At 41.4% G+C, this 10,385-nt stretch overlaps 1 protein-coding gene across 5 annotated transcripts in view; it reads right to left on the bottom strand.

The window, feature by feature from the left end:
- Positions 1–89: 89 nt before the first annotated feature.
- LOC111981391 (cell surface glycoprotein MUC18-like) overlaps positions 90–10,385 on the bottom strand; it is a 77,683-nt gene continuing 67,387 nt past the window's right edge. For 2 of the 5 annotated variants that reach the window (XM_024012622.2, XM_024012623.2), the window contains 4 exons: positions 4,150–4,185; positions 2,343–2,472; positions 1,997–2,114; positions 90–1,841 (listed from right to left, as the gene is read on the bottom strand). In XM_024012622.2, coding sequence (XP_023868390.1) covers positions 1,821–1,841; positions 1,997–2,114; positions 2,343–2,472; positions 4,150–4,185 — 305 coding nt within the window. In that variant the 3' untranslated portion in view covers positions 90–1,820. Of the gene's footprint in view, positions 1,847–1,996; positions 2,115–2,342; positions 2,473–4,149; positions 4,186–10,385 lie in introns of all 5 variants that reach the window. The other 3 variants (XM_024012624.2, XM_024012625.2, XM_024012626.2) reach the window with 3 other exon arrangements.

Raw genomic sequence — 10,385 nt, 5'->3', positions numbered from 1 at the left:
TTCGCCATTTACATAACGGTGGCAAAGCATTGGGCCACTACTGCTTATCTGACATGACAAGCTCACTGGTTCCCTGATTTACTTTAGGCTTTCTCTCTTCAGATAGGCAGCTCCAGAACTTATGTCTTATGATGGAGTATAGCTGTCAAAGATTTTAGTGAGCCAATATAGTGCTGTACACACACTCACAATGTATGTCTCTCTAAACATTACAATGGGTAATTGGTCCAATGTCAACAGATTAGCATATTATGAATATCATATTGATATCATGAATGATTAATGAATAACAAATTATTGCGTTATAATTGTGTACAACAGAGCTTTGAAGAATGTAGAGTTGTAGACACAATCTGATTATTCATCGGATCAGGTCTTGAACACCAGTATATTTACTGCATGTTTCCAAAAGAAAAGTAAAAACAAAAAACATAAAAACAGCAACTGGTCCACTGATAGTAGACCATTCACAAATCTAACCAGCTTTACATAAGCTTTGGCAGACAACAGGTCATGTATACTGCCACAGGTCACATACTTCTTACATCTGGATGTACATGTAACATAAGTAAATGGTGATTAGAGTAGAAGAGGAGAGTCCTGTAATTCAGTGGTGTGACTGCTGGAACATGTCAACACGGATTGAGGATTTAGATCCACCTTGCCCCCGTGGCAGGGAGTTTTAGTGTGGGGACTTAAAGGGCTATATGTAATATTTTTCCATTGTAATTTCAGAAAATGTCCTTAATATATGTATAGTTATAGTGGAATGATAGTTTCACAATATTTATTTGAATTTGTTTAACAATCTGCCTACACAAAATTGCATTCAAATGGTGCAGCCGTATTGGCTATCAAAAGACAGACCATCTCTTGTTGTCAAATTGACTGAAGCCAGCAAATCCTGTATTGTCAATTCAACAACGGACCAGTCAATTTGACAACAAGAGACGGTTCGTTGTTGAATTGTTACATGCAGTACCTTTAAGCTTCCACTGATGCCACTGATAGTGCTTAAGAAGACATAACAATCAGAAAAGAAACTGAGGGCTCTATTTAATCCGCATTGAGGAAATTCAGCTTTACAGCATGATTGTAATTTAAAGGCAATGTTCCCGCGTCAGCGGAGACTCCATTCACGGTAGACGCTGCTTATGTCGGCTCAATCGGGAATGATCTTAACATTTATATTGTGGAATCTGTAACACTTCAGAGTTACAGATTGAATAGAGCCCTAAGAGGGTGAAGGTATGAAGAGAGAACCCTTGGCCTGACTTGAGTGACATTTATGGTCAAATCACCTCCATAAGATAATGTTGGAACGCCTAAACATGGATGAATAGTTAAAGCAAAATGACACCATAAACAGATACTACCATGAAGTCTGAAAGGTATGTGTCAAAATATCTTAAATAACGAAATATATATAATATATACACTTTATAAAGTTTATAACGCACAATTAATGAACGTCATCGTACACTTGAAAACAGCAAAATCAAATCAAATCAAAAAGGCTTTGGGGAAACGGTACAAAAGAAGAAACAGTCAAACGGAGCAATCAAAACATCCTACAAACCTCTATCATATACCTTAAAATCTGTGGTGTGTGTTCCTGTGTGGTTTTGGCCAGATATGGGGAATACTGCTGAACACAGAAGAAATGTGGAGAAAGTGATTGATTGAGTCCCAATTATAAAGTGATTGTGAAAGCTGATTTTTCCAAGGCTTCTAGTAGTCTAGCCTTGGATTGTGGGTGGATGTGGTGGGGTGGCGAAGAGCTTCGGCTGGCCACGTCAGAGCTCGGCCCTCTGCATATGTCACTTCCTCAGATCCATGTACTTTACTCCAGGGAAAAACACAAATGGAAATGTATAGGGGAGAGGGAGAAAAAAACACCAGATAATGTCAATTCGGTGAGCCATGGAAGATTCAAGAAATATATTAGACAGTAGGCTACTTCTGTTTAGCGTATAGCTTTCGTATCCATAGTTACCTGGTCGCTGGGGCCATTCTTGTCACCGTTGACGCCCTTCAGAAGTCCGGCATCCTCGGTCTTGGTGTTAGTCTTCATCTCCACCACAATGTCATCTTTGTTGGGGTTCTCCTTGGTGCTGTGGATGGAGAGCACACTCAGTTTACTCTCAAAAGTCCTCTCCAGTGAGGACAGTATCACATTCTTAGAGGCAAAAATACTAATTTATGGAGGATCATATAGAATACATTTACATAACACTTTTTCAAGTGCTCAGGGTGGTTTACATTGTAATTTACCCTAACACACTACAAATGTGTAGCACCTACCTTATAGAACTAGACACAAAACCTGGCCCAATACTCACATCTCCTGCTTGCCAGAGCGGCCACAGGGGATCTTTCCCTTCTTGTGGAGGAAGTAGAGCACACTGCCCAGGATGGCCAGCAGAAGGATACAGAGGATGATAACCACAATGATCACACCATTCCCCTCAGCTATATAGACAGACAGACAAACAGACAGAGGGGAGGGCAAGCTCAGGTTAATGCTTACACCCGTTCACCAATCCGATAAACTGGGAGAATGGAGAATGATCATGGAGAATCATCCAGACATGATAAGGGTAAACACTTTCTGGTCACCTGTGCTGACTACACGTGACCAATGACCCATGACCCATGACCCATGATGTGAGAGTGCCCTTAGTGTAAAAAAACAAGTGAAAACATCCCTAGACAGACAACATATACCCAAGACATAAAAAGGCCAAAATGACTCGTACAATAACGTTTTCAGATTTGCTACATCAGCAGTTGTTAAAGCAGTTGTGACAACTTTTTACATCAGCAGTTGTCAGAAAGTGGTTACTGTAAATAACCCAGCCATGACCCCAAAGAGAAGGCAGAAGCAAATTCAGAAGCATAGTGGCCAGGGATGGGTGGCCCATCCTCTTCTTGCAGTACCAACAAAAATAGATGTAATAGTTGGACAAAACGTAGAAAGATGTGGAGGATAGTAGCCACTAGCCAGGATAGTCCACTCAGTAACATTTGCCACTGTTTTCCAGGGAGTCCTGGGATCCAGATTGTAGAACAGTTGTAGAGTATGGAGCTATTGGTAATGAATTATGGCCAAGTCATAAGAAGCAGATTGGGAAACAAATCAAATGTCAATTTCCTGGTTCTCTGACAGAATGGCACAATAGATTTAGTTAATTTGTTGTGTTCGGAACATTGTACAAATGACTGTATGTTCCCTACAGGCTGGTGTGGTTTTTAATGTAAAATTGGGTTTGAATATACACATTAACTTCCCAGCTTCAGCTCTCTTGCTTTGTGAGTGAGTGCTCCAGACACTGGGCAGAGAGAGATGGGAAATAGCCCTGGCCTGCCCCTGTGACAGAGCCATCAACATTTCAGTGCAATCCCCCCAGGAGAAAATTAGAGAGTGCTACTACCTACCAGAGCAATTAACTCCTATATTTAACCATGCAGTAAGCCCTCGTTAAAAGGGAAACAATAGTCTGGGTGTGGATTTATGAGAATTTCTATTGCAACAGCTCAATAAAACAGTGAGACAGCGCATTAACTTCCCCAATAATAAGTAAATATAAGTGATTTTGGCACTCGACCACTATATTTTGGAACTCGACCACTATAAGTGTTGTCTTGCTCTTTTTTTCCTGTTAGATTTGTCTCTTTCAGACAGAATTTTAAATGTACCCGCAGGCAATGAGCAGAGCCAATCCTCCCACTCATTCCAGCGAACACTTTGCCCGTATGGAAATCATTAATTATTTAGTTGCCTCGTTGGCTTATCCTTCATTGTCTGGGTTGGTGTGCATTCAGAGAGAATCAAACAAAAGTTGAGAGAAAGCAAATGAAAAAAATCTAAAAGTTCTTCTCAACTAGATAAGAGTGATCTAAAGGTGAAGAAGAACAGAAACAGTGTGGGAGTGTGGTTCAGTGGTAGTGCTGAAGCCTCCAAAGCACATGTTACCCATAGTGACATGGGTAGGAATTCCACCCCACACATTTGTGCTGTTTCTTCTCTGTACTACTTCCAACTGTCTAAATAAAAGTGATAAAATATGCTCCTGTTCTCCTTTAAAAAAAAGATGAGGAGAAACAGAGATCAGCAAGAACAAAATAATAGCGAGATTGCTGTCTTACCGGGTGAGTAGGGCGCAGTTGAAGTGACCATGGGAACTGTGGACAAGCAAAACAACAATTAAAATGTAAGACCTTCCCATCAACAATATACATTAGTGAGCTGTTTAAAATAAAAATGCATTTTTATTGTGGGTGTGGGGAATTGCTCATAAATATCAATTTTGGGGGTGGGTAAACGTAGTTGTCCTTGATCCCAAAACTTTCTCACTAAAGCATACTTACCAGAGGTCCACTGTCACGCTCTGATAATAAAATGATGTTCACTGCGAGTAAATACAGCTTTGGACAGTTAGCTCACAGTGATAAGGTGCTGAGTTCCTGACATTTATTGCCATTTGTGATGTAAGTTCAAATCCCCCATGTGGGGCAAAATAAATATTTTAAATGTGGACTCATATTTATTGCGGTGTCGGGAAGAAAAGTGCAATCATCACCTTGAAAATTAAGATTCAATTCAACCTGCATTTTTATGCAGTAGCTCTTTTTTCAATGGTCAAATTAACTCACAGATTGGTCTTGGGTACTGTACACTACTACCGGTGTGACCCCTTTCACAGGTATGCTTTAACTTTTAAGAATTAGAAGTGTGTGGGCATGGGACAAATATTGCAAATAAAGGATTTGAACTCACAATTTGTGAACTATGATGCAACTGTCTTAGCGGAATGCACCAGCAATCAGTCATAACAGTTTGGAAAAAATACAACAAGTTGACATTACCACCATTGTCATCTATTTCTTGTTACATCTGATGGATGTAGCTATGAATATAAACATATAATCCTCATAGCCTACATGTTTTTTTCAACATGTAGGCTACTTCAACTGCACATACAGTTGAAGTCGGAAGTTTACATTCACTTAGGTTGGAGTCATTCAAACTCGTTTTTCAACCACTCCACAAATTTCTTGTTAACAAATTATAGTTTTGGCAAGTCGGTTAGGACATCTACTGTGTGCATGACACAAGTAATTTTTCCAACAATTGTTTACAGACAGATTATTTCACTGTATCACAATTCCAGTGGGTCAGAAGTTTAAATACAGTAAGTTGACTGTGCCTTTAAACAGCTTGGAAAATTCCAGTAAATGATGTCATGGCTTTAAACTCTAAAGTTTAGAGGCTTCTGATAGGTTAATTGACGTCATTTGAGTCAATTGGAGGTGTACTTGTGGATGTATTTCAAGGCGTACCTTCAAACTCAGTGCCTCTTTGCTTGACATCATGGGAAAATCTAAAGAAATCAGCCAAGGGTTGGGTTAGAAATCTAACCCAGCCAAAAAATTGTAGACCTCCACAAGTCTGGTTCATCCTTGGGAGCAAATTCCAAACGCCTGAAGGTACCACGTTCATCTGTACAAACAATAGTACGCAAGTATAAACACCATGGGACCACGCAGCCGTCATACCGCTCAGGAAGGAGACGCGTTCTGTCTCCTAGAGATGAACGTACTTTGATGCAAAAAGTGCAAATCAATCCCAGAACAACAGCAAAGAACCTTGTGAAGATGCTGGAGGAAACAGGTACAGAAGTATCTATAGCCACAGTAAAACGAGTCCTATGTTGACATAACCTGAAAGGCCGCTCAGCTAGGAAGAAGCCACTGCTCCAAAACCACCATAAAAAAGCCAGGCTACGGTTTGCAACTGCACATGGGGACAAAGATCCTACTTTTTGGAGAAATGTCCTCTGGTCTGATGAAACAAAATAGAACTGTTTGGCCATAATGACCATTGTTATGTTTGGAGGAAAAAGGGGGATGCTTGCAAGCCGAAGAACACCATCCCAACCGTGAAGCACGGGGGTGGCAGCATCATGTCGTGGGGGTGCTTTGCTGCAGGAGGGACTGGTGCACTTCACAAAATAGATGGCATCATGAGGTAGGAAAAGTATGTGGATATATTGAAGTAACATCTCAAGACATCAGTCAGGAAGTTAAAGCTTGGTCGCAAATGGGTCTTCCAAATGAACAATGACCCCAAGCATACTTCCAAAGTTGTGGCAAAATGGCTTAAGGACAACAAAGTCAAGGTATTGGAGTGGCCATCACAAAGCCCTGACCTCAATCCTATAGAACATTTGTGGGCAGAACTGAAAAAGCATGTGTGAGCAAGGAGGTCTACAAACCTGACTCCGTTACACCAGCTCGGTCAGGAGGAATGGGCCAAAATTCACCCAACTTATTGTGGGAAGCTTGTGGAAGGCTACCTGAAACGCTTGACCAAAGTTAAACAATTTAAAGGCAATTCTACCAAATACTAATTGAGTGTATGTAAACTTCTGACCCATTGGGAATGTGATGAAAGAAATAAAAGCTGAAATAAATCATTCTCTCTACTATTATTCTACCATTTCACATTCTTAAAATAAAGTGGTGATCCTAACTGACCTAAGACAGGGAATGTTTACTAGGATTAAATGCCAGGAATTGTGAAAAACTGAGTTTAAATGTATTTGGCTAAGGTGTATTTAAACTTCAGATTTCAACTGTATACACTACATGACACAAAAAACGTATGTGGACACTTGCTCGTCGAACATCTCATTCCAAAATCATTGGCCATGGAAACCCATTTCGTTACGCTCCTGACCAACAGTTATTGTGCTGACGTTGCTTCCAGAGGCAGTTTGGAACTCGGTAGTGAGTGTTGCAACAGAGGACAGACGACTTTTATGCGCTACACGCTTCAGCAGTCCCGTTCTGTGAGCTTGTGTGGCCTACCACTTTGCGGCTGAGCCGATGTTGCTCCTAGACGTTTCCACTTCACAATAACAGCACTTACAGTTGACCGGAGCAGCTCTAGCAGGGCAGAAATTTGATGAACTGACTTGTTGGAAAGGTGGCATCCTATGACGGTGCCAAGTTGAAAGTCACTGAGCTTTTCATTAAGGCCATTCTACTGCCAATGTTTGTCTATGGAGATTGCATGGCTGTATGCACGATTTTATACACCTGTCAGAAATGGGTGTGGCTGAAATAGCCAAATCCACTAAATTGTCCACATATTTCTGTATATATAGCGTATCACTTTTGCAACAAACTGTCTAAATGAAGACCAGAATTGACGTATTTCACTATAACTATGCCTAAAATATCTGGTTTAAAAATATATATATTTTTTAATATGTAAGTTAGTCTTTAAAAGCTGTTAAAAGACCCAACATGTTTCTGATTTCAGTTTGGCTTGGATGCATATTTTATGTGATTGAAATACTATCATCTTTTATGATGCTGATAAAGGTGGCACCTTTACAGACGGTCCCTAAACGTGAATTCGTTCTCTCAAGATGCTGAAATAAATAAATCATATTTCTCCACTCCTGTTCCAGAGTAAAAATGTACATTTGGTGTATAAATTTACTGCAAGAAATGATTCATTCTGCAGGAGTTCATATTTTATCAGGCTATGTGAGAGGCTATAGACCTACAGTCAGCTTCCAGTATTCTATTTAATGCATCTGAACAGTACAGTTCCTTTGACGGGCCATGTTGAAGTCCCCATGACTGTCGAATTTGTATAGCGCCTCACAATTATCAGACGTAACACTGCTATCATCCTCTTTTACCACGTCAGCAAATCTTTCCCAAACACGAGACTATTGTTCTGGCCCTCCCTTCTATTCATTTTCAACTCCATTTCGCAGCGTTTCTCTTATTGCCGACTTTGTCCTTTTTGCCTCAGCGGATCAATGTTAACTTTTTCTGCCCAAGTTCCCAAAAGCATTTGGCAATTGGCATGTATTTGTTGTTCTACAGTTATACCCTAAAGATTAGGCTTAGGCTACGCACTAGATAAAAAGAATGAAAGAAAAACCTCAGTGTAGCCTATAGATATGAATTGCACAAGAATGTTACATTTATGGATTTTTTATGCATTGTTTTCTCTTTATTCAACCTGCCCATCCACACGATGTTTCATGACCCTTAACCCTCCCGCCCCGTGTTTATTTTTTTATTTCACCTTTATTTATCCAGGTAGGCTAGTTGAGAACAAGTTCTCATTTGCAACTGCGACCTGGCCAAGATAAAGCAAAGCAGTTCGACACATACAACAACACAGAGTTACACATGGAATAAGCAAACATACAATCAATAATACAGTAGAAAAATCTAAATACAGCATGTGCAAATTAGGTAGGATAAGAGAGGTAAGGCAATAAATAGGCCATGGTGGCAAAATAATTACAATATAGCAATTAAACACTGGAATGGTAGGATGTGCAGAAGATGAATGTGCAAGTTGAGATACTGGGGTGCAAAGGAGCAAGATAAATAAATACAGTATGGGGATGAGGAAGATTGGATGGGCTATTTACAGATGAGCTATGTAAAGGTGCAGTGATCTGTGAGCTGCTCTGACAGCTGGTTCTTAAAGCTAGTGAGGGAGGTAAGAGTCTCCAGCTTCAGAGATTTTTGCAGTTTGTTCCAGTCATTGGCAGCAGAGAACTGGAAAGAGAGGCGGCCAAAGGAAGAATTGGCTTTGGGGGTGACCAGTGAGATATACCTGCTGGAGCGCGTGCTACGGGTGGGTGCTGCTATGGTGACCAGTGAGCTGAGATAAGGCAGGGCTTTACCTAGCAGAGACTTGTAGATGACCTGGAGCCAGTGGGTTTGGCGACGAGTATGAAGCGAGGGCCAGCCAACGAGATCATACAGGTCGCAGTGGTGGGTAGTATATGGGGCTTTGGTGACAAAACTGATGGCACTGTGATAGACTGCATCCAATATGTTGAGTAGAGTGTTGGAGGCTATTTTGTAAATGACATCGCCGACGTCGAGGATCGGTAGGATGGTCAGTTTAACGAGGGTATGTTTGGCAGCATGAGTGAAGGATGCTTTGTTGCAAAATAGGAAGCCGATTATAGATTTAATTTTGGTTTGGAGATGTTTAATGTGAGTCTGAAAGGAGAGTTTACAGTTTAACCAGACACCTAGGTATTTGTAGTTGTCCACATATTCTAAGTCAGAACTGTCCTGAGTAGTGATGCTGGATGGGCGGGCAAGTGTGCGCAGCGATCGGTTGAAGAGCATGCATTTAGTTTTACTTGCATTTAAGAGCATTTGGAGGCCACGGAAGGAGAGTTGTATGGCATTGAAGCTCATCTGGAGGTTAGTTAACACAGTGTACAATGAAGGGCCAGAGGTATACAGAATGGTGTCGTCTGCGTAGAGGTGGATCAAAGAATCTCCAGCAGCGAGAGCGACATCATTGATGTATACAGAGAAGAGTCGGCCCGAGAATTGAACCCTGTGGCACCCCCATAGAGACTGCCAGAGGTCCAGACAACAGGCCCTCCGATTTGACATACTGAACTCTATCGGAGAAGAAGTTGGTGAACCAAGCGAGGCAATCATTTGAGAAACCAAGGCTGTTGAGTCTGCCAATAAGAATGTTGTGATTGACAGAGTCAAAGGCCTGGTCGATGAATACAGCTGCACAGTAATGTCTCTTATCGATGGCGGTTATGATATCGTTTAGGACCTCAAGCATGGCTGAGGTGCACCCATGACCAGCTCTGAAACCAGATTGCATAGCGTAGAAGTTACTGTGAGATTTGAAATGGTTGGTAATGTGTTTGTTAACTTGGCTTTAAAATACCTTAGAAAGGCAGGGTAGAATAGATATAGGTCTGTAGCAGTTTGGGTCTAGAGTGTCTCCCCCTTTGAAGAGGGGGATGACCACGGCAGCTTTCCAATCTATGGGAATATCAGACGATACGAAAGAGAGGTTGAACAGGCTAGTAATAGGGGTTGCAATAATTTCGGCAGATAATTTTAGAAAGAGAGGGTCCAGATTGTCTAGCTCGGCTGATTTGTAGGGGTCCAGATTTTGCAGCTCTTTCAGAACATCAGCTATCTGGATTTGGGTGAAGGAGAAGTGGGGGAGGTTTGGGCGAGTTGCTGTGGGGAGCGCAGGGCTGTTGACCGGGGTAGGGGCAGCCAGGTGGAAAGTATGGCCAGCCGTAGAAAAATTCTTATTGAAATTCTCAATTATAGTGGATTTATCGGTAGTGATAGTGTTTCCTAGCCTCAGTGCAGTGGGCAGCTGGGAGGAGGTGCTCTTATTCTCCATGGACTTTACAGTGTCCCAGAACTTTTTAGAGGATGCAAATTTCTAGAGGATGCAAATTTCTGTTTGAAAAAGCTAGCCTTAGCTTTCCTAACTGCCTGTTGGTTCCTGACTTCCCTAAAAAGTTGCATATCACGGGGGCTATTCGATGCTAATGCAGACG

This window comes from Salvelinus sp. IW2-2015, linkage group LG20 (assembly GCF_002910315.2).
Source record: "Salvelinus sp. IW2-2015 linkage group LG20, ASM291031v2, whole genome shotgun sequence".
Lineage (NCBI taxonomy): Eukaryota > Metazoa > Chordata > Actinopteri > Salmoniformes > Salmonidae > Salvelinus > Salvelinus sp. IW2-2015.
The sequence above is the reverse complement of the archived record's forward strand: the minus strand, read 5'-3'. Positions and strand labels throughout refer to the sequence as shown.